Below are 25,455 nucleotides of genomic sequence, written 5' to 3'. Positions count from 1 at the left end.
AATTACAATTCAGTTCGTTAAATCTGTTACTTCCCCCTCCCAGAGTGTTTGAATCATCCTCCATTAAAAAAAAAAAAAAGCACATAAAGCGTCAACACCATGTTGCCTTCGCTTATGGCAATACCTTTGTAATGTATCACTGTTTCATCATAGTGATATACCCTATTGGTTCTTGACATATTCATAGAGCGACAGCTTACAGTAAACAATGGAAATAATGCGCAGGAAGATAAGAAAAACATAAATTCTTATCTGCATTGAAAAGCACAGTGGTCATGGATTGGGGATTCTGTATGGTCTGGGTAAACAAAGTCACATACATCCAAGCAAAATTTTGTGATTCTAGGACCAATATACTGTGCAGAAATCATGATGGACAGATCATTGCACCGTCTGAATCATACCAGCTCTCCTCTCTCTTATCTTATCAATGCCCACCAGTATCTTTTTTTTTTTTTTTTTTTTTTACATTACAAGGGCACTGGCCAAGGGAAAACAATGTGTTGGAGAAAAAAATGTTATACATTTGTGGTAAAGCATTTTATGCAGATTTTTTAAAGGTTCAATGTTTTGAATATATATCTATCACTGAATGACATTAAGGCCTGAACTAAACAAATGCTTATTAGTTGAATTAGTTTCAGGGATTTCAATCCTTAAGGAATTTCTAACAGCAACTATGGATGAGAAGCTAACACTCAAAGTTAAACAGAAGACAAGCCACTCCACCACAGCAGACAACTACAGCATCAACTCGTCCACTAAAAATGTCTGCACAGCCACCACAGACAGGACCAACAGCAATGGCACGACCAAGCCTCTCATCTCCCCAGCTAAGACAGCAAAGCTTGGCAATGCTCAGGATTTCGATGACATCTTAGAGGTGGTGGGATCGTTTGGCCGCTATCAAAAGAAGATGATGTTCCTCATCTTCATGCCGGTCTCTTTCTTCGCTGCATTTACAGTTAGTCATTGTGTCATATCACTTTCTTCATTTTCAATATTATCACCTCAGAGCACAGTTTGTTGGTGTGTGTAATGATTCTTCTTTATGCCCTTGATTATTGATATATATATATATATATATATATATATATATATATATATATATATATATATATATATATATATATTTTATTTTATTTTTTCAGTCAAATTTGTTCCTGTTCCAAATGGTGATGCCTGATTACTGGTGCCACACCCCGGGACGTGAAAAAACCTCACTCAGCCTGGCCCAGTGGCATCAGCTCACACGCCCGAGGTAACAAACACTATGCATTTGTATGCAGTGTCAAGCCTTAGCTGGTGATGAATATCGCCAGTCTCCTATAATGAACCTGAGACAAAGCTCAGCATACATAGTTGTTTTACTTACAAAGACCATAATCATCTTGACTCCATATATCAGGTGCATAGCTCTTTTTGTTTACTCTGATAAAAAGTAACAATGATTAGCTGATAAATGCAACAAACATGCTAATTTAGATATAGCTGACCTAGCCATTCCTGGATATAACGACAGAACCTCCAACTCAAATCTTGATCATACTAAACCAATAGTCTGATTAAGAAATATTGGAAAATGTTAAATAATTTTTACTCCGCGAACTGACTAAACCTCATTATGATCATCTCAAGTGCACAATATCTGAAAGTTTTGCAATGTTGATGTGTTACAACAAGGACATTTTTCCTTCCCTTACTTTGTTATTTACTTACTTCCAATTCTTTCTATGGCAGAGGTGATCAGTACATTCTATTTAAGAAGGTTATTTATTAGATACCTTTACAAAAAACTAATGATGCCATCCGGAGTTCCGAGATGCAAACGTTCTTGCATTTATAGAAAGCATGGAGGTAATTCTCAGACACTCAGTGATAGCATAAAGCATATGGCTAGTTTTACGCAGGATTCAGACCCAGGTCATAGAGATCCTAATGTTCTGGCCAGCATGCTATTATATATATATATATATATATATATATATATATATATATATATATATATATATATATATATATATATATATATATATATATATATATATATATATATATATATATATATATATATATATATATATATATATATATATATATATATATATATATATATATATATATATATATATATATATATATATATATATATATATATATATATATATTTCATAGAACCCCGCTTAACGAAGGGGTTACGTTCCTAAAAAAAACCTTCGTTAAGCAAAATTTCCATTGAGAGTAAACAAAGCGAGAGTGCATCATAGTACAGTAAGTCCTTGTTTTACACTAGTTTAGTATACGATAAATTCGCAGATACGATAATTGACAAATACTACCATTTTTTTTATTTACGATAAAAAATTTACACTTACGATATATGAAACTCCCGCTGCCTGTGATTGTGGCGCTGTACTGTGCACTGCGACAAACAACAAACCAGTTACTTTCACGCCACCACGACGAATATCAGTGAGACTGTGCTCGGTGATTTACTTACATTATTCTCTGCATTTAAGACCAATTCCTGTCCAAAATGTCACCAAAACGTAATTTGGATCTTGGTAAAGAAGTGAGTAAGGTTAAACGAGCCAGGAAAAGTTTAACGTTGGAAACGAAGCTTGATATAGTCAAGAGAAAAGAACTTGGGGAAGGCTCGTCAGCCATAAGCCATTCCCTGCATTTAACACAGTCAACAGTTGCTACTGTTTTGAGGAATGCTTCAAGTGTTAAGGAGACAGCAGCTAATGCTTCAAGCCTGCAGGTAAAATTGCTCACAAAACATCGGGAACCCATTATGGATCGGATGGAGAGTTTACTTAAAATTTGGATAGACAGCCAAACACGCCAGCATGCCCCACTCTCGTTGAGCCTCATTTCAGAAAAGGCCCTGTCTATTATTGAAACCTTGAAGGTTGAGATGGATGTGAAGGATGTGCGGTTCAAGGCCAGCAAAGGCTGGTTTGATCGTTTTCAGCGTCGGTCCAACCTAAATCATGTGAAGGTGTCAGGTGAAGCTGCCAGTGCTGATCATGAAGCTGCACAGAAGTTCAAGCCAGAGTTAGCTAAATTAATTGCTGAGAAGGGTTACAGTGCAAAGCAAGTCATCAATTATGATGAAACAGGCCTTTTTTGGAAGAAAATGTCCTCCAAGACGTACATAAGTAAAGAAGAAAAACATGCCAAAGGTTTTAAAGCTGCCAAGGACAGAGTCACACTTCTCTTGGGAGGAAATGCTGAAGGCGACCTGAAACTGAAGCCAATGTTAATATACCACTCAGAAAATCCGAGAGCATTGAAGGGACTAATCAAAGATTATTTCCCTGTCGTGTGGAGATCAAACAAGAAGGCCTGGCTTACTACAACCATACACCAGGACTACTTCAGCTCTTACTTGGCACCTAAACTAACTGAATACGCCTCTTCAAATAATATAGCAAATCGGTTTCTTCTCATCCTGGACAACGCTCCCAGTCAACCAAAGTGTATGGAAGATTGGGCTGAGAACATTGAAGTGGTGTTCCTTCCTCCCAACACTACTTCACTGATCCAACCAATGGATCAAACCGTAATTAAAACCTTTAAGGCTTACTACCAACGCCGCATGATGAAGCAGCTGATTAAAGGCACAGATGGACCTGATAAACCCACTCTCATGGAATGGTGGAAATCATACAACATCAGACATGCCATTGACAACATTAGAGCCTCTTGGGAGGAGGTGGAAAGCTCTACAGTGAATGCTGCCTGGGGAAAATTGTGGCCAGAGTGTTGTAACAACTTTCAAGGTTTCTTGGATTCCATAACTGAAGTGAAAAAGGATATTGTCAGGCTATCCCATGAAGTGGGCTTTACTGAAGTGGATGAGGAGGATTTAGATGGCTTGTTGCAGAGTCATGCAAAGCCTCTGAGCAACGAAGAGCTTTTAGAGTTGGAGAGAGCAGCTGCTGAGAAGGAAGAGGAGGAAGAAAATGAACAAGAACCAGTTCGTGGATTAGACATCAAGACTCTGCAAAAGCTTTCAATTTAATTGACTCTGCAATGGAACTGCTGCAAAAACAAGACCCTAACCCCAAAAGGAGTAGCAATGTGGCTAATCAGATGGAACAGGCAATAAAAATCTACCGAGAATTATATGACGCGAAACGTAAGAATGCGAAACAGTCCACAATCTTGTCTTTCTTCAAACATGTAGCAAGCCCATCCACTTCACCCACTGGACCTTCAACTTCATCAATCAAAGCTGAGTCATCAACTTCAAATGACAAGTTAGAAGGAAATAAGTCACCTGCTTCACACTTGGCCAGTGCGTCACCCACTTCATCCGCCGTATCAGCTGATCGTTCTCCCATGAGCCCTCCTTCTGAGTAGGCAGGCAAGGTCCCTGCTGTCCCTTAGTCTCGGGAGGGACAAAGGAAGGGCACAAATGGTCCTTTAGCCTCGGAAAAGACCTATACAGAAGATTAACATTACGAAAGATAAGTTAAAGTGTTCATGTTCTTCTTTTTTTTTCGGTAATACACGGCTTGTCCAGTTTGTTTACTATTTTTCGATTGACTTTCATACTGAGCTGGAACATATTCCTATCTAATACATGTTAAAACGGGTTCGGTTTACACTAATTTCGGTCTACAATAGCTTTTTGAGGAATGCATTTCTAGTGTAAAACGAGGACTTACTGTACAGTGAAAGGTTTAATGAAAGTAAAAATTATGAAGTTAAACATTTAGGCAGTTTAATTTAAGTCATTATAATGTACACTAATGTATGTATGTACATAACTTTATAATGTTGATGATCTTAAATTTATGAAGGGAGGGAGAGTGAAACAGGAAAGACACTAACTGGCAACCTGTGGAATGTAAACAAAGGGCGCATCATTGTATCGCATAAAAAATTTATGTACCACACTTCCACATCTTATCTATTGTAGAATCACGAGTTCAGTGGTTCTTTTAGCTTGCAAGGAAGATACGGTCTCACCAGCCTTCTTAATAAAGTCTGCTGACTTGAAAATAGTAGAGACTGTAGATGGAGTCAAGATGGTGGCGAGCAATGCTATTAATTCTCTCGCCTCTCTCGTGTCTGTGAATAATATCCAGCTTCACTTCGAGAGTTTTGGTGGTAAGTTGAGCGAGAGTAGATGAGCTGCTGCTGATGCTGCTATTGTTTTGAACAGGGGAAGTGAGTGGTGCGCATGTTGTCCACGAGAGGCGCTGGTTTATTCAAAAGCCTGTTGGCTTGCGTGATACACCCCGGGGGGGCTTTCAAACTTGAAAAAAATTACATGGATAAAACTTCGTTAAAGCGAGTTTGGTGTTCGTTAAATGAGCAGATGGTAATAAAATGAAACCTTTGTTGTAGCGAAATTTCATTGTGTGAACCTTCGTTAAGTGGGGGTTGCCTGTATATATATTACTTACCGTATACGTAAGACCAAACTCCTGAACAAATTAATTCTGTAATACAAAATGCGAGAGCTGAAGAATATTTAAAAAATCTTTCTAATATCCAAGAGACCAAATTTGCAATAAAAAAATTAAGGTATTTTGTGAATTTCAATAAAGCAAGTAATAAAGAGAAGCAACCTTCCTTGTGTTGAACACATCTTTGAAATGTCTTGTTTCTTACATTCCATATTGCAAATTCAGCAATAATGGGGAGCCCTCCAGGTGCTTGATGCATGAAATCAACTGGACTTACAAAAACACCAGCTTATTCACTGTCACCAACCAGACTAAAGGTATTGCAACACACTTAATGTTTAACATTGTATGCATGTATCAATATGATCATCCTTTATGTCTACAATATTATTTACTTTTATTACTTTATATCATATGGGCTTGCCATAGGAATTTACAGGCTATAGGAAACATCCTATCTAAAAGCTCACCTGTTAGGGAACTATTACACTGAGTAAGGAAACCCCACCTACACTTGGACCGTGGCCAAGATTTGAACCCGTACACTTGGAGATCACTGGGACCCAAAAGTGTGTGTGGATCCACCATACCACATCAGCCCCTAAATATCTTAAATAGCTTATCACTGAATTTGTAATTATTTGGGTGAATCTCATTAACTGATGATGCAGATAAGATAAAAAAAAGTAATAGATCAATAAATAATCAATAAAAGTAAAGAACAAAAAATACAGCTGAATTATTAAGCCAGAAGGACATGATGTGCTTACAGAATGCAGCAATGGCTGGGAGTTTGACACGACTGAATATTCAGCGACAGTGGGTACAAGCCTGGGGTGGGTGTGTGAGCATGACCACTACTCCCATTACACATTGTCCATCTCCATGGCTGGCAATGCTTTTGGCACTCTCATCCTTCCAATACTTGCTGACAAATAGTAAGTAACACACACACACACACACACACACACACACACACACACACACACACACACACACACACACACACACACACACACACACACCCGGGAGCTCAGTGGTTAGAGCGCTGGCTTCACAAGCCAGAGGACCGGGGTTCGATTCCCAGGCCGGGTGGAGATATTTGGGTGTGTCTCCTTTCACGTGTAGCCCCTGTTCACCTAGCAGTGAGTAGGTACAGGATGTAAATCAAGGAGTTGTGACCTTGTTATCCTGGTGTGTGGTGTGTGCCTGGTCTCAGGCCTATCCGAAGATCGGAAATAATGAGCTCTGAGCTTGTTCCGTAGGGTAACGTCTGGCTGTCTCGTCAGAGACTGCAGCAGATCAAACAGTGAAACACACACACACACACACACACACACACACACACACACACACACACACACACACACACACACAAACACACAAACACACACACACATACAGGACATATCTAAAGCTACCATCTATATATATATATATATATATATATATATATATATATATATATATATATATATATATATATATATATATATATATATATATATATATATATATATATATATATATATATATATATATATATATATATATATATATTTTTTTTTTTTTTTTTGACGACAGTGTGGGTCGACGGTTCATGTTCTTCATAACTCTCATCCTCCATATCATATTCACAATTCCACTACTGTGGGTGACGGGAGCCCAAATGCACATGGCCCTTCGCTTCTTACAGGGTCTCTGCTTCGAAACCAACTACCTTATGCCCTACATAATCTGTGAGTATTGGCAACATTCCTTTATTCCTGATAATGTTTCGGGAAATATAGTCATCCCATCTTTAATAGATGTTGAAATGCTCGGACGAATATACATTAAAGATATGCTACAATGCCTTCCAATGAGTGTGTGTGTGTGTGTGTGTGTATTTGTACATGCATGTATTTACCAAGTTGTATATCACAGGGTCTGAGCAGGGCTCATAGTGACCTGTCTCCGTATCTACACTTAACCAACTTTTCCTTAAATTTGTGCACACTTTCTACTGCTACAATCTCTTCACTCAATTCATTCCAGATGTTCACCGTCCTATGTGGAAAACTGAACTTCTTAATGTTCTTCAGACAATGACTTTTCATGATCATCTTGAAATGTCCTCTTGTTCATCTACATACGTATCTTTATCCTCCATCAGTGATACAAGGTCTTGTCTATCTATCTTTTCCATATGGTTTACTAACTTATATACTGTTATTAGGTCCCCTCTTTCCTGTCAATCCTTAAAAGTTGGTAGTTTCATTTTCTTCAGACTTTCTTCATAAGGAATATCCTTTATTCCTGGGACCATCTTTGTAGCAGTCTTTTGGATTCTTTCTAGTTTCTTGATGTCTTTCTACCTGTATGGTGACCACACCACTGCTGCATATTCTAGTCTAGGTCTTATCATAGTAGTTATGATCTTTTTCATCATACGCTTATCCATATAATTGAACAACACCTTGATGACAGTTAGTGTCTTGTATGTTGAAGAAAATAGTACATTTATGTGTCTTTCTGGAGTCAGATTATTGTGTACAATCACTCCCAGGTTTTTCTCTTCACTCCTTTTCATTATAACCTCTTCTTTCATTTTAGATTCCCAGGTAGGTCTTCTATTACTTTCACCCATTTCCATTCCCAGACCATGTCAATATCTTTCTGCAATTCCATATAGTCACTGATGTTCCTTATTGCTTTCAAAAGTTTTGCATTATCTGCAAACAAATTTATGTAGCTACTCAAACCTTCTTGTATATCATTAATACATACTTGGAATATAATTGGTGCTAGCACCGAACCTTGTGGTATGCCACTAGTAGATGTACTCCAGCTTGATGGAGTATCTCTTATCATTGTCCTCATTTCCCGATCTGTTAAGTAGTCTGTCATCCAATTCAAGATATTCCCCTGTATTCCTCCAATTGTTCATAGGAGTCTTCTATGTGGTACTCTATTGAAAGCCTTCTTGATATCTAAATACTTGGTGTCAATCCATCCACCTCTCCCTTGTACTTAATCTATTACTCTTATATAAAAGCTTAATAAATTTCTTATGCATCATCTTCCTTTTCTGAAACCAAATTGTGAGTTATTTATTATTTAATTTCCTTCCAGATATTCTAACCATTTTTCTTTAACACCATTTTTTTTATTTTGAATTCTAAGTGAAGGCTGTGTGTGTGGTTTAAAGCATGTAGTTTTGTGTGAAGGAGAGTTGTCTTTAGAGGGTAGGCTGTGACTGCCCCCTGAGTTGTGAGATACAAAGGGAAATGTTCAGCAAAATCACAACTAGCTTTAATGGAAAGTTCACAGCATCCCCTGAACTTGTGTTATTTGACATCACTGGGAGTAAATTATCATTTCGGTAGGTGTCTACTACCTCCTCCAGAGAGATCCAGCATAGATGGTTCTTTATCCCCTCTATATCTTGTATAGTCCTTCACCACTTGGTAAAATGTGTTTATCAATGCCAGTTGTAACACTTCCTCCCCCAAATGTCCAGCATGACTGTGTGCATTAATTTCTTTCCAATTTACATGTTTACAGTGTGTGTGTGTGTGTGTGTGTGTGTGTGTGTGTGTGTGTGTGTGTGTGTGTGTGTGTGTGTGTGTGTGTGTGTGTGTGTGTGTGTGTATTTACCTAGTTGTAGTTTTACAGGGCCTGGGCTTTATGCTCGTGTGGTCCCGTCTCCATATCTACACTTATCCAATTTTTCTTTAAAATTATGTACACTCTTTGCTGATACCACTTCCTCACTCAAACTGTTCCAAGTCTCAACACATCTTTGCGGAAACTAAATTTTTAACATCTCTCAGACATCGTCCCTTCCTTAGTTTCTTACTATGCGATCTTGTGCTTCTAAAGTCATATTCTTCTCTCAGGATCAGTTTCTCATTATCCACTTCATCCATTCCGTTAATCAATTTATAAACTTGTATCAGATCCTCTCTCTCTTCTCTGCTCCAAGGTTGGTAGATCCATTGCCTTTAGTCTCTCCTCATATGCCATCCCTTTAAATTCTGGAACCATTCTTGTAGCCATTTTTTGTAGTCTCTAATTTTCTTATGTGTTTCTTTTTATGGGGAGTCCACACAACTCCTGCATATTCCAATCTAGGTCTTATTTTAGTACTTATCAATTTCTTCATCATTTCCTTGTCCATATAGTGAAATGCTACTCCAATATTCCTTAGCAAATTATACGTCTCTCTGAAAATTCTATCAATATGGCTAACCGGTTGATTATTTTCTTCCATTGTCACTCCCAAGTCCTTTTCCTTTTTTACTTTTTCTAGTTCTACTCCATCTCCCATCTTATAGATTCCCACTGGTCGTCTTTCACTTTTTCCCATTTCCATGACATGGCTTTTGTCCACATTGAATTCCATCTCCCATTTTTTGCTCCATTTCCAGATCTTTATCCCTTTAAATTCTGGAACCATTCTTGTAGCCATTTTTTGTAGTCTCTCCAATTTCCTTATGTTTTTTTTTTATGGGGGTCCACAACTCCTGCATATTCCAATCTAGGTCTTATTTTAGTGTGTGTGTGTGTGGGGGCATGTCTGTGTGTTATACTGTACACACCCATATATGAAGCTACAGCTGTAATGAATATTACCCTCTTACTTTCTGATGATAAATTTATAATCATTTGTAAGATCATTCATATTATATTATTACCTCTCCAAAGTAATCAAATATGGATGAGAATAATCTGGCATATAATGCAATCATTCCATACAAATATAAAAATACCAATATACTGCATTTGATTACATTCAAACATGAATATAGAATATGAAAATTCCATCCATTATATCTCATCCAACATGTTTAGTCTTTGATTCACTATTCCCTCTAGTTCTTGACCTTTCCTTTACCAGACATGGAAGTCATACCACCAGAGCGCCGTGCCCTTGCTGTAATGGTGTCCTTCATTGCATGGACCTTCGGAATGTGCTCAACAGCATTTGTGGCGTGGCTTGTCCCGCACTGGAAGTACCTGGCCGTCATCTCCATTATCCCCTCCCTTCTCGGATTTCTATATTGGAGGTGAGACTTTCACGGTTGCGCATTGTGTCTGTGTGTGTGTGTGTGTGTGTGTGAAATCTATTCTAATACTTTTGTAAATATTATTTGAATCAAGGAGTACAAGCAACCTCCGCTTAATGAACAGGTTACGTTCCTAAAAAAGTTTGTTGTGCGAATTTTCATTAGGCGAACTAATTATAACAAGTTTGACCCCTGACTTGAACTTCCATTGAGAGTAAACAAAGCGAGAGTGCATCACAGTACAGTAAAAGGTTTAATGAAAGTAAAAATCATGAAGTTAAACATTTAAGCAGTTTAATTTAAGACTACTATACATTTCAGCGGTGGACAAACGGTGTTTTTTGCAGATATCTCCTAAACGAATCGTTGGATGAGTATGATATTTCAACACACTACCTTGAACATCCGTTCGTAATTTATGGTTAACATACCACAGTGCTATATGTGTTATGTGAGGAGTTTACTGAGTGATATTATGCCTAATCCAGTCATCATATCAAAGGTGTTATACAGAATCGGACGAGTGTGGGGTACTCGTCTAACCCTCCACCACCACCACCACCACCCTGAAGAACCCCAGACCACTCCTTCTCTACCCCAGTATCGCATGACCCTCTTCCCGCTTCCTCTTCACCCCTATTCACACCATCAGCCTTCCACCTTTGATTTTTTCCCTATTGTAATTACATACGTATAGGTATAATAGTTACATACGTCAGTATGTACATACATATCATACATTAATGATATTATTTAATACAATTGCTGGTATATGTGGACATGAAAACCAGAGTGGGTCAAACGACCGTGAAAGCAATAGCTAATTCCGCTGTTAATGGCCGTATAGCTGGATAATAAGCAACGTATCTAACAACAAAATAATATTATATATAAACTGGACCACTTTTTATGATCAATAGGTAGACAGTACGCAATAAGAGTATCAACTTTTCCTAACAGTAGAAGGTCCAGGTCACAGGTAATTCCAGCACATCATGTTCACATGGTTGACCATAACGACTGCAAACATGGCTCTTCTATATACTACACGTAAACGTGCTGTTGTACAGTAATTATCAACGTGAACCACTTCTTGCCTTCATGAAATTGTACCATACTTGGTAATAATCATATCTATACATACACACTTACAGAACATTATAATGTATAAATACAGTGGTGGGAGAAGTAGGGAGGGACACAGGAGTGAGGGAGGCGAGGAGCTAGGGAGAGGAGAGGAGGGATAAAGAGGGCGAGAACTTCTGAGACAGGGGAGACGTAGTAGTGGTTAGGAATGGTTTGGTTGGGTGTGTGGAGGGACCACACTTTCATTCGAATGCGTCAACATGACTCGTCGGCTTTGTGTTATTTTTCATGAGTAAACTCCTCACATAACACATATAGCACTGTGGTATGTTAACCATAAATTACGAACGGATGTTCAAGGTAGTGTGTTGAAATATCATACTCATCCAACGATTCGTTTAGGAGATATCTGCAAAAAACACTGTTTGTCCACTGCTGAAATGTATAGTAAGTCATTATAATGTACACTAATGTATGTATGTAAGTAACTTTATAATGTTGATGATCTTAAAATTATGAAAGGAGGGTTTGTGGAGCGGGAAAGATGCTAGCTGGTAACCTGTGAAATGTAAAACAAAGGGCGCATCATTGTACTGCATACAAAACTTATGTACCCCATTTCCACAAGGCTTTCCGTTTTATCCATTGCAGAGTCATGAGTTCAGGTGGTTCTTTTAGCTTGCAAGGAAGATACGGCTTCACCAGCCTTCTTAATAGTCTGCTGACTTGAAAATAGTAGACAGTAGATGGAGTCAAGATGGTGGCAAGCAATGTTATTAGTTTTCTGGCCTCTCGTGTCTGTGAATAATATCCAGCTTCACTTCGAGAGTAAGAGACTTCCTTTTCTTCTTAGCAACGCTAGGTGGCATTGTAGGGCTGGTTGCAGGGCGTTTTGATGGCATGTTGAGCATGACAAGCTGGTGCTGGACCTTGTTTTTGTTTTTAACTAAGAGCGGGGAAGGGTAGAGGAGTGAGTGGTGCGCGTTTTGTCCACGAGAGGCGCTGGTGTATTCAAAAGCCTGTCAGCTTGTGTGATATGGCGGGGCTTTCAAACTTGGAAAAAATTACCTCGATGAAATTTCGTTAAAGCGAGTTTGGTGTTCATTATACAAGCAGATGGTAGTAAAAGCAAACATTCGTTGAAGCGAAATTTTGTTGTGTGAATGTTCATTAAGCGGGGGTTGCCTGTACTAATTTTTGTGTCGTACTGTCTTAATGCATAACACATATTGAAGGAATTTGATAAAATGCAGTTTAGGGTGAATATCAATTTATTTATGAACTCCTGAGATTACTTAAGTCATGGGGCCTGTTCCGGGCCAGGCTTACATCCCTTTTTCACCTTCCTGCTGGTGGCAAGAGCCACCAGCAGAAAGGTGAAAAAGGGATGTGGCACTATTGGCACCAGCCAATAGTGCCACACACGATTGGTTGGTGCCACCAGCCAATAGTGTGTGGCACCATTCAAAACGGCATTCCAGAGGAAATTGCCAGATGTTGCCTATGCATCGCAGAAGAACTCTTTCTATCATCTTACTATAGACACTATAGACATTATTCCAGTGAGATTCAGATATTACTATATAAGGATGAATGGAATTGATTCGACAATCAAATTTCACCTCCTGTTGGGGGATAGGCGTACTACCTCATGAGGCTGTGCAGGGCTGGAGATTGCAAAAATGTCATGAAACCTGACTGATATACTATTTCCCCCAGCTATGGTGGATTGTATCATCAAGTGACCATTATATGTAAGATATGTATTGGGCCATGGTTAACTGCATGTGAATGAAGAAGTTTTACATAGACAACCAATTTAAAAAAATTGATATATTTTGCTATCATTATTACAATATACACATCTATGCATTCATTTTTCAGCATTCTGTTTTGTAACAATCTCTTATTTAAAGAAACTATAAGTACATCAGAAAAAATGTGTTTCTTAAATCAGCAGACTTTGATTTCCATGACGATGTTGAAAGTTCAGCAGATTCCTGTGATGCGTTAAGATCCCTTACCACAAAAGCAATTTCAATAACTAGTTGCATTCAATCAATGACTCATATATTTTGTGGTTTCTAAACGTACAATTTTGGTCGCTTCATGATATGCAAAAAATTGAAGTGAACATGACGGCATTGTTGTTGTTCCAGGCACCTCTCAGACTCCCCACGCTGGCTGCTGGCCAAAGGCAAGATGCATCAGTGTGTTGACGTCCTTCTGCAGGTGACATTCATCTCGAGGAGATAATAATGATGATGATGATGATGATGATGATGATAATAATAATAATAATAATAATAATAATAATAATAATATTACTACTATTATCATTATCATCATTAATGCAATCATCACCATTATTATTGCCATAATTATTGTTGTTATACTCTTAATACAAGTACCATTTTGATAATCACTACCTACCTATTATATATTCAATATCATTATCATCATTGTAATTATTATTATTATTACTATTATTATCATTATTATTGTTGTTATTGTTATTATTATTATTATTATAATTACTATTATTAAAATTCTTCTTCTTCTTCTTTTTCTTCTTATTATTATTATCATCATTATTGCTACCAATATTTTACATTTCCAAGAGCTGATTTAGTGTATATATATTTTTAAAATTTTATTGATCTACTCCTAACCCTCTGTTATCGCGCCCTTCCGTTATCGCGTTTAGGCGTTATCGTGGACTTATGAAAATCTTCAAAATTCAGTTTTAGCGCACCTGTAAAGTCGTTATCGCTAACCCGTAGTAGTAGTAGTAGTACCCATATCCCAATCACACACCGACATATGTTTAGATGGGGGAAGGAGAAAGATGATGATCATGAGGAGGAGGAGGAGCAGGAGGAGCCAAAAGCCAATCATCGCTGTGTATTCACGTCACGTGATTTGAATAATGGAGCTGATTGGTTTCGGTCACTCTGCTCACCACCACCATCCCTCAGTCTCGCATGTGGTATTTTATTGTTCAGAGCTGGTTTTCTCGACCCTTTTTTAGGAAAACTTTTGGGTTGAGGCACCAAATTTATTTATTTCCTATTTATTCTTCACTTCCGTTAACGCGTCTTCCACTATCGCGGATTTTTAGGCACTAATTTCGCGTGATAACGAAGGGTTAGGTGTACTTACTTATCTATTATGGTAGACAGGAACCAAGTCTCACGTTCAATGTAATCCCTGAGAGACAGATCAGTGTGACCAACAGAAAGCAGGTGTCGCAACACGAGGTGGAGGTCAAGCTTATGGAGCTGATTCGGCAGCAGCCTGTGGATCGACCACTCAGCGATGTGCTACGCTATCCAAAGCTCGCCCTTAGGACTCTGATGCTCTTCCTCATGTCGTAAGTTCTACAGCCACCACCATCACCTTTACTAAAATTGAAATGACTGTGTTGTTTTAAGTGGTGTGTCTCTCTGGTTCAGTATCCACTGTACAGTCATTCAACTAGTACGTATACATTTACCGATATATATGTAAACTTTCTCAAGTGAATTATAATTCCATATTATTGTATATGTATTATGTAGTACGTATATACATATACAGCCACTGTGTAACATAGCGACTTTAATTTGTTACTAACATTCAATCTCGGCATATTCTGACAAATTCTTGAATTGTTCAGGTTCATGCAGTTTGTGGTGTACTCAGTCACCATGTTGAGCATGACAGTACTCCCAAATAGTTTTCTGGCTCATTTTGTCCTCTCCATCTTCGAGTTACCAAGCAACTTCTTTGGCTGGGCCATAACTCACTACCTGGGCAGACGCTTCATGGCTTACTGCACCTTCCTGCTACTGTCCGTGTTTTGTTTGGCAGCCTACTTTAGCATCCAAAGTAAATAACCCCTATATTGTTATCTCTCTTTCTCTCTCTCAAGATTAGAATTTTCATACATTGCTCTGTATATAACAATTACACAGGTACTGAACTCATTTCATTTGCATATTGTCTATATTTATAGTGAAAGCATGAAAAAAACAATTACATAAATACGAAAGGAACATTTATAAAAGCTGAAACTTTATAATGTTGCAGATGAGTGGCTCCTACTGACAATATTGGGCTTTGTGAAATTTTTCTCAACGTGTGGCCTTTTCGTCGTTTTCCTAATGGCAAGTGAGGCTCTCCCTACCCCTGTTAGGACCTCTGGCACTGGAATCACTGTGGTGTTCGGAATGCTTGGGATGGTTACAGCACCTCATGTCCTTCACGTAAGTGATAACTTTTCTGCTCATAGATTAGATTCTTTAATGGCTGTTAAGTGGCAAGTTGTGTGAAGTGATAATGAATTCAATGATAACATGTTTTGCAGTCTGGGTTCGCTGAAGGTGGCCACTATTGGATCCTGCTGGCAATGACAGTGGCTTCTGCAATTTGCATGATTCCTTTCCCGGAGACTTTGGGGCTACAGCTGCCCCAAACATTCCAGGATGCTGAAGATCTAGGGCAAGGACGCCCCTTTATCAAATGGATCCACCACTGGAACCTCCACAACTTCATGCAACCACCAGAGTCTCAACATAAAACAGTCAATGAATCTTTGATGAGTTAATCCAACTGGATTCTAAAATTTTGTATATATGGCATTTTATCAATATTCTTACTCATCTACAAAAAAATCAAATATACCTCATCAGAAAGACAGGGTAATCAAAGCTTGTCAACCTAAGGTACTTGTGCTAAATGGAGTACATAAATGTTTTTTTTTTTTTAGATATAATACCTTAAATAAGTGCAAAATATAATATGTATAGTTGGTGCCCCTTCTAATAAAGAAATATGTACCTTAATACTGTTATATTTTTCCATTAGATTCTTTAATTTTATGAACTTTACTATAAAACCAGTCATACTCTGTGGGAAATAAGAGAACCACCTAACAAAGTGTAGCCAGCCATTTGGGGAATTACTTCCTGGAGGGACCCTCATGTATCTCCCCAAAGCTTTCATCACATTCCAGTCCCAGGTATCATATGGCTTAATTAATGCCCATAAGCCAACATGGCCAAGCAATAATAAGTCCATGTATGTACAACTATATATATATTTTTGATTAATTTGATGCAACTGATGGTTTAACAAAAAGGTCCACTGACATACCAGTCCAAGAGAGATAACCACATATATGGAATAAATAACTTGAAACCTCCCTCTTAAAATATTCGAGTTTAGGTAATAGGTAGATGGAAATACAGAAGCAGGCAAGGATATCCAGAGTTTACCAGAGAAAGGGATGAATGATTGAGAGTACTGATTAACTCTTGCATTAACAAGGTGGACACAGTAGTGGTGAGAGAAAGAAGTCTTGTGGAGCAAGGCTGTTTGTTGGAATAGGGGAGGCATGCACTTAATAGAATAAGAAAGAGCAGTTGTAATGGAAATAACAGTAGTGTAGAAGATAGCAAGAGATGCAACATTGCAGCGGTGAGAAAGTTTCAAGATAGTCAGAAGCTTTCGATTCCACCCTGTCTAAAAGAGAGCAATGCAATATGAGTGTAATCTAACATATACGTGAAGAATACTACATACATGAGCGGATAAGGCACCTGTACAGAGCTGTTGGGGATGAGAAAAACTGACGGAGACGGCTCAGAACACCTAACTTCATAAAAAGCTGCTTTAGCTAAAGAATATGAGAAATTCCCAGTTTAGCTTGTAAGTAAAGGGCAGACCGAATATATTAATGGTAGGAGAGAGGGATGGTTGAGTGTGCATGAATGATCAGAATTAGAATTAAGTTCGCTCTGCCCCAATCATAAATTATTAAAGAGATCAGAAGTCAGGCGTTCTGTGGCGTCCCTACATGATTAGTTTATTATCTGAAGCCTCGATTGGGCAAGACTCACCTACAGACCAGGTAAGCTTTCTTGTCCTTTTAGGGTAATTGTAGCAGGGCCACATGCATCTATATTGTTGATGATACAAAGGTGGCGTCCGAGTGGTGGCGACTGGCGACTCCATGTTGTGTTTACGTTTGAGACGTGGACAGCATGACTTGTTTTAGGCACTCATTTTCTTTGAGATATACAGCGTAATTATGTATAAAAAAAAAAACTACGTAAGTAATACATATTTCTAGCTTTATCGTATCTTTCTATATTAATTAATATATACTATTTCACATACATAATACCCATATCTGTTATTTGAAGGTAGCAACTAGTAGAATCAGTCATAACTATAATTAACTCACTTTACTTACAGAAAAATCCTTAAGTATGCATGTAATGATTCATATACAACACTTAACAGCAAATTTCGCCTCCAGCATCTAGAATTCTTGGCCGAGTGACGCCTCTACAACACTCATCAGCTGCAGTGCTTCCCGTCCCACCCCTTCGACTGTTCCCAAAACTGATATCAACCTAACCTGAATCCCCCGTCAGGAATACTAATCTAATCTAGCGTAACCCATCTTAACTTAACCTAACCCTTACATTGGCTTACGTTATTAACTAAGTTGGCACCGCTTCTTTATATATCCAAGTTCCAACGTGGTTCTAGTGTAGCGCCAAATACCTTGTTCTCACAAAAAATACATCCCGCTTGACATTTAGACACTTCATTTTACCTCCTATGAAGGACACGGTGTAATTCAAAAGATGTTAATATTACGTTGTTTTCTTTTCAAATGCTGCTATACTTCCAAATTAAGGGAATAAACACTACACAACCAGGAGGCCGACGTGGCGAGAAAATGATCGAGAACTGCATCATGGCGCACTGTCGGTCGTCTGTCAGCCTCCACTTATATGTAAAAGGTTTTGTGATTCGTCGATATATTTTTCCCGATTTTTCATTGGCTGTGAAGAAGTTACCGCGTTCGCGCACTTCCAGTCAAAGTTCCGAATCACGTTCGAGCAAACTTTCTCGAACACCTCTGAGATTCGAAACGATACGGGATAAAAATGGCACGCAGGGATTTTCATTTTCATACTATATTTTTACGACACAAAGTAACACAAATTTCTCCATATATGATAGTCTGGGACAGAAGCTCAAAGAAATAAGAGTTTGTCTGAATCCAGTAAGGTAGCAAAAATCGTATCCTTGGCCTAGCGTTTTAAGAGGCTACTGGTTTACGTGATTTCCTTAGGTAGGGTCTGGTCTAGCGAATATGAGGGAAATGCCCGTCTAATAAGGTAACAATGTTGGTCTTATGATATTTTCAAGTTATATTTATCAGGAAAACCCGGCTTTATATGAGTTACCTCACTAAAATCATCCTTTATTAGCAAATCAACGTTTTTATCTCTGCCTCTCGAAAACCTCGTATTCCCCCAAAATCACCACACTTTTCATGCTGGGTGGCAAGGTACTGCATAACTAATATGATGATGAATGCCAATGGACTACCTCCTCACCTTTAGGATGAGGAAGGACTACCTCAGGATGCTAAACACAGCCTCTTTCCACCACTTACTCATGGAGACAGAACCACATACCTAGTGAATCTGTGAATCCAGCTGTTTCACACCAAAGATACACCATACTGGGGAGATGAGGGGACCCACACTATACCCTCATCGTCCATCCCTCGTCCCGAAACGGTTATCTGTGGAAATCTAAATGTCGCAGTGGCTCTGTATCCAAATAAGGGATATCATCCACTGTCGGCTCTGAGGCCAATGAAGTGAAGATGATTGCTAAAGTCATCCACAGTAATGGCACATGTCCCCACCTTTACATTTAGTTCTGTGTGTGTTTAAATTTCTACCTTGTCTTGGGTACTAAAATGTATCAGTATTAGCCTGATATGTCAATATGCTTAATTATGTTAATGTTTATTAAACATACGTTTGGGGAAAATTGCATTTTCCATTGAGTTCAAGAACTGAGCCTGGTGTTTAACATGGGATGACACAGTAGTAGTACTTGTCACCACATTAACTGTGTGATATCCAATGTTTAGGGATTGGCACAAGCTTGATGGTCTCTTGCAGTTTCCCTTACTTTCTTATGTTATGTTCTCATGATAATTATGAAACGTAGTATTTGTAGATTTACTTTACTCTTAAAGCTTATGAGTACTATTATGATTTTTCCTTAAACTCGGAAATATTAATTCTAACTTTGGTAAAATAGGATTTGCTTCCTTTTCACTCAGAGCAAGTAAAAGATTGCACATTGATATATTGGGTACTTTATCAGTAAATTAGATCACAGAAAATAAACAAAGAATATGAGAAACTACTATGTCAGTAACACAAAAATGTCCATGCAGTCACTTCCATCATCCATAATTTCTACAGCTGCATATTACCCACTTCTTTTCATGTAGTCAAAAATTTTTACATAATTTCAAAATGTTAGGTAACCACTTCATTTGCATAAATGTAAAAAATTTCAGACACATTACATATGCATCTCTAAATGTCCTTTTATTATGTCAGATACTTATTCAACTTATCAAAATAATACAGACATATAGAAGTTTTTATCAAAACCTAACATGCACCAATGGGATTGTAATTCATATAACAGTGACTGTGTGTGAAATTCTATTCCTCAGTGAAGCTTGTGTGCAAGCTTGCAAGGTTTCACTAGACATTTCACAGACAAGTGACATAAAAAAATAAACAAACAAATAATTTAATTCCCTTAAATCTCATTCTGAAAATAGTATTGTATGTAAGATGCAACTATATGTCAATCTAAAAAATAAAACAACTACATCCAGATATGATGAGAGATTCTACTTACTTTTCCATGAAGTGCTTTTGTTTTCACATTCAGAATATGAATACCATTCAGCCAAGTGTTTCATAAACTGCCACACTAACAAACCATCGTTATCAAGAATGCAGACAGCTTTCACTGGGATTTACACTGTAGGCTTTATTCTCAATACCTTTACATGTAACAATTGTTTCCCGTACATAAAATAAAAACATAAGCAAGCATTTTCCATATTTTCTTGAAATTTAATCTACAGAAACTGGACACACTAAACACTAAACACTACTGCTAAGATGATGTCTCTGGGTTGATACAGAAATGAATGTGTGATGGTGTTTGCTCATTACATGGACTGTAGTACTGGCTAGTGAAAACATGATGCATTTCATCAATAAAGTAATGAAATGTGATTTAAACATTTGCTGTATGATATGAATTTCCTACTTTTCAAACTGCACCTGATGGATTCATGTTCACTCTATTCTGTCATAACTTCATCCATTCCTCTCAATATGTGGAGTGATTGAATTAATTTGGAGAGAGAGAGAGAGAGAGAGAGAGAGAGAGAGAGAGAGAGAGAGAGAGAGAGAGAGAGAGAGAGAGAGAGAGAGAGAGAGAGAGAGAGAGAGAGAGAGAGAGAGAGAGAGAGAAACTAATCAATCTGTCATAGTAACCATGCATATATCCAAACCTGTTCAGCCACAGACAATTAATCCACTGTTATGGATATTAAGAAAAATAATTCTCAATACTTAATGCAACCTTTCTCAAGTAAGTCGCATTTTGACCTTTTTCATCTTCTAACAATATGGTGGTGGTGGTTTTTATAACAATATGTACATTGGTGTTACTGATGAGAATTCAGCATCCAGGTACAACTATGGCAGATACAAAATATACTGTGAATCAAGTGGGATCAGTTATGGGAATAATAAAAGTTCTCCACTGTAACACTCTTGAAGAGAGAGAGAGAGAGAGAGAGAGAGAGAGAGAGAGAGAGAGAGAGAGAGAGAGAGAGAGAGAGAGAGAGAGAGAGAGAGAGAGAGAGAGAGAGAGAGAGAGAGAGAGAGAGAGAGAGACATACAGCAATGGTTCCTCAAACCATCTATTTCTCCAACTCAACCATGTGTACATTACTTGAAAACCAAGTTTTAAAACAATTTAATGATACTGAGAAGATTCTACCAGAATCATACAACATACCAGATAAGATTTTGCAAACTGGAATCTGAAAGTACTTTCAGTGGTGGAAAAGGTAAAATATAATCTGGTTTTATCAACTTTTATGAAGATTTTTAAAGAAAAAAGTGATTAGATCAAGGAGAATCCTCATTATTCCATCTCATTTCAGATTTTTTGTCTAACGAGGGATCTTTTCTTCATGCTATTTCCACCTTTTTGTCTAAGAACACCAGAAGGGAAGTTAGCCACCTCTTTGTTATATGACGACAATAGTCTGAGCTATGTGTATTATAGATTTGGTTTCAGTAGAGTTAAGGCAAGAGCTATTTCTTCATTTGCAAGCCTCCCATGGTGATCATTAGCAGTAGAGATGCTCATTCCCAGAAGTTAGCAAAAATGGTGAACATCAAAGCCTTTGAGGGTTAGGAGCAGGTATATTCACACTGCCACTGTGTTTTTCCATGCAATAAGGCTGGGTGGTTGTTTTATGTATAATTGCTCTTCCCACCAATGATGATCTGCACATTTTGGTATATATAAAATTTTGAGGTAATTGTACAATGGCCCAGTGGTGTATGAGTTGTGGTTGGTACATCTGACTCACAATCAGGAAAGCCTAAGCTCAAATCCTTAGCTAGGCACAAACACATTGGACTTGTTTCTTTCAAATTATAGCCCATATTCATCAAGTAAAATACAGGGCATAATTTGGGCAGAATTGTAACTTAGCTAGGTGGTGTGAAAATGGTAGGCTAATTGTTATGCCTTTCTATGGTTTGTTTGTGTGTGTGTGTGTGTGTGTGTGTGTGTGTGTGTGTGTGTGTGTGTGTGTGTGTGTGTGTGTGTGTGTGTGTGTGTGTGTGTGTGTGTCCACACCTATATGCAATAACAGGATAAGGGCTAGGTTAACACTCATGTGTGACAACTAATAATGAAGATAATGATGATGTCATGGTGTACATAAGGAAACAATAAGGAGTTATAAAAAAAAAAAAAAAAAAAAAAAACCATTGCTAGTAATTACCATGACAATTGTAATCTCATACATTATTCTACTCGTAATAGCTGTGATGACCAAGTTTGGATAACATGGATTCTGGGAATAGGGAAGCCTTGCCTAAGAATAGTTATCCATCTGATGAGGAGAGGACATAATATGGAGGTGAATGAAATGATTATGGTGTGAAGACAGATAAGAGCCCAGGAAATAAATGCTGGCAGATTGATTAAAATAAAAAGTGATTTTGAAGCTCAATAAGAGATACACAAAAGGAAAGGTAATGTGGAGGGTGCATGTGGAATAGGTGAGATGAAAGTGATCGTCACATGAATGAAAAGAATTATTGTAAAGAATGAGTATCCTGAGGGCACTTCTGCAATGGTGTTCCCTTGTCGTAGGGTTTCCTGGTGAGGAGAAAGGCATCAGAACTGATGGTGATGATGATGATGATCAAGATGATGACAATGTGATGCTACTGATGGTTATGGTGGTGGTGATGAAGTAAAATTTATAAACTATACATCAAGATCAGAATCAAGAACAGTAGTGCCTTGGAATCTGAATCAAAAGGCTGTTCAGACTGAAACAATTTTTTTCCCATTCAAAATAATGGAAAATGAATTAATTCATTACTGCAGCTAAAAGAAAACCCTGAATTACATTTAATGCAAGTAGTAAATAAAGAAAAGTACCGTAATGTAAAAAAAAAAAAAAAAAAAAAAAAAAAAAATGCAAACACAAAAGTTGATTTCTGTATGGGAAGAGTATGGGAGATGAAGCAATGCATGAGTGGTACTAATATTTCAATAGTGCAGATTATTTCACTCTTCTCAAACATCCAGACTTCAAGTGATTATTATCACTAAACAAATCTGCAGTATGTTAAGGATATTTACTATCTTATCACTTAATCACTGTTCACTGCCACCTTGGTTCACTCTCTATGATGGTTCCAAAATATAAAACTACATAACCAAGTTTCCACTATCCTGCGGTTGTCTTTTAAATAATGCATGATATTTATCTTTATTTTAGGATTGTTTGCATTTATTCTGTCTATCATCTTTGCATTCTCTTTTTTATACTATCTTTTTTTCAAAATTTTTGTCAGATTTGGAGTGCATCCTAGAGGGTGAAACATCTTTGATGCCAGGAAAAGTGTTACACTGGTGCTCAGTTTTCACAATGCATGTGGTTTTTAGGGCCAAATTTTCTTGAAGAAATTTTTCATATTATAATGCATTCAAACAATAGAGCATTTGGATTTCAGGGTCCCCACTGCATATGTATAAATGTACATATATGTATGTGTGTATGTGCATGTGTAAGTATGAATTACAATCTTCATCATTGTAGTACAGTGTTTGAAATGTTCACTTTGATTAATTTAAAAATGTTTCTGATGTTTAACATTCACATATCTATACTCTTTCACAGCATCACTTTGAGTAATTCATTTGATGGGACTACTTATGCTTAAACTGACCTTCAGCACCAGTATTGACTGTAAACATCCAGGTAAAATAGTGTAACAAGGAAATCCAGTTGTTATGTTGTACTTTGTGACTGCCTTTACTGTATACACATTGTCATTTTCACCTGCACGTGTTGAAGACAAAGAAGCATTTTTTTTTTTTTTTCCCATGTTAGTCCTATCTTGAAGATTGTACCAGGCATTGAGTATCATTTATCTAATTCTAAGCTTCATTATTCATGTAACTGACTCAACTGCAGCAAAAGAATCATCCACTGCACATCAAGTGAAAATCCCTTACATCATTTGGAAACATTAATTGTCTTCATGACTACAAAATACTTTATAGTACAGTAGTGTGCTTAAAACATTTCAGTCAATAAAACTGGGAAATGGCAGCATCAGTGACATATGAACATTAATAACCCTGTAAACACTTCACTGAACTTCCCACACAAGGCAAGCCACAACCTGCCTGCTGGCATCATTACAGAGGTCACAAAGGTACACAATTTTTCAGGTCCTCTCATAAAAATGTATGTAAATAAAAAATATAGAATATGTACATTCTCTACGGTTAAGAATCAAGACAAAAGTCTGACATATACAAAATTAAATCTTGTCACATAGCAACACTAACTTAGCTGCATTATAGCATTAAACATTTTATTATATCAGCACTGTATATAAAACAAATATGCTGCATTATTCTGAAATGCCTGAACATAACATTATCATACCGATGTATTCAACACTCATGCTTCTTGAATATGTTCATTTTCTTCATTACTGTACTACAAGCTATGTACAAAATTCAATTCCAAAGCTTTTGTTTCTTGACAGATCAAGTCATGTGGCAGCATATCAAAGCTCATGTACATCATATGTTCCTCTCACTGTTCACCAGTTTGTATTATCTGTACATTAGATGAAAATTATAGAGGTTTTCGGTTTTCAATGATGCACACATTCAAGGGTTTCTATCAATGTTTACGGACACAGTAATCTCATATTCACAGTTACACAACTATATCTCACCCACAGTCACACATCAAGGTTCTTGCTCTGGGTCTGGATGATGAAAGGCTCACTCCACATTCTGCGTAGGTCGCCCTGTGAAGTGAAAAAAAATAATAAATAAATAAATAAAAAAATAAATAAATAAATAAAAAACTAAAAACTGAATAAATAAATAAAAATAAGCAAATCACATGTATAAAATAAATAAATAAAAATAATAATTATGTTACCTAAGTCAATCATGTTTTCAGTTAGGTGGTTTTAAACACTGCAGAATAACCAAACTATTTGGATCTAAGTGCATTTTCTTAAAAATATATGAAGCCAGCCAAAAATGTTTGCAGCCTGGCACCACATATACTCTCACAACAATCCCAGTCTACATTTTTTTGTGGTTGGAGTGAGAGTCAATTTGTAATGCTATATGTGATAAACAGTGTCAAGTATTTCAAGTGTTCAATCTATACTCCATAAAAAGCTTTTTTTTTTTTACTTTATTTT

The 25,455-nt window shown here is 37.3% G+C and overlaps 2 protein-coding genes across 8 annotated transcripts in view; one reads left to right on the top strand and one right to left on the bottom strand.

The window, feature by feature from the left end:
- Positions 1–16,389, top strand: part of LOC123503855 (organic cation transporter protein-like) — a 22,164-nt gene extending 5,775 nt beyond the window's left edge. For 2 of the 4 annotated variants that reach the window (XM_045253970.1, XM_045253971.1), the window contains exons 2-12: positions 639–964; positions 1,152–1,261; positions 5,652–5,743; positions 6,181–6,364; positions 7,011–7,165; positions 10,309–10,477; positions 13,723–13,795; positions 14,785–14,936; positions 15,222–15,433; positions 15,635–15,810; positions 15,912–16,389. In XM_045253970.1, coding sequence (XP_045109905.1) covers positions 680–964; positions 1,152–1,261; positions 5,652–5,743; positions 6,181–6,364; positions 7,011–7,165; positions 10,309–10,477; positions 13,723–13,795; positions 14,785–14,936; positions 15,222–15,433; positions 15,635–15,810; positions 15,912–16,151 — 1,848 coding nt within the window. In that variant the 5' untranslated portion in view covers positions 639–679 and the 3' untranslated portion in view covers positions 16,152–16,389. Of the gene's footprint in view, positions 1–451; positions 965–1,151; positions 1,262–5,651; positions 5,744–6,180; positions 6,365–7,010; positions 7,166–10,308; positions 10,478–13,722; positions 13,796–14,784; positions 14,937–15,221; positions 15,434–15,634; positions 15,811–15,911 lie in introns of those variants that run through there. The other 2 variants (XM_045253969.1, XM_045253968.1) reach the window with 2 other exon arrangements.
- Positions 16,390–19,726: 3,337 nt separating this feature from the next.
- Positions 19,727–25,455, bottom strand: part of LOC123503577 (signal peptide peptidase-like 3) — a 36,009-nt gene continuing 30,280 nt past the window's right edge. For all 4 annotated transcript variants that reach the window (XM_045253466.1, XM_045253467.1, XM_045253468.1 and 1 more), the window contains one exon: positions 19,727–25,047. In XM_045253466.1, coding sequence (XP_045109401.1) covers positions 24,979–25,047 — 69 coding nt within the window. In that variant the 3' untranslated portion in view covers positions 19,727–24,978. The remainder of the gene's footprint in view (positions 25,048–25,455) is intronic.

This window comes from Portunus trituberculatus, chromosome 14, assembly GCF_017591435.1.
Source record: "Portunus trituberculatus isolate SZX2019 chromosome 14, ASM1759143v1, whole genome shotgun sequence".
Classification (NCBI taxonomy): domain Eukaryota; kingdom Metazoa; phylum Arthropoda; class Malacostraca; order Decapoda; family Portunidae; genus Portunus; species Portunus trituberculatus.
This window is presented reverse-complemented; position numbering and strand designations above follow the sequence as displayed.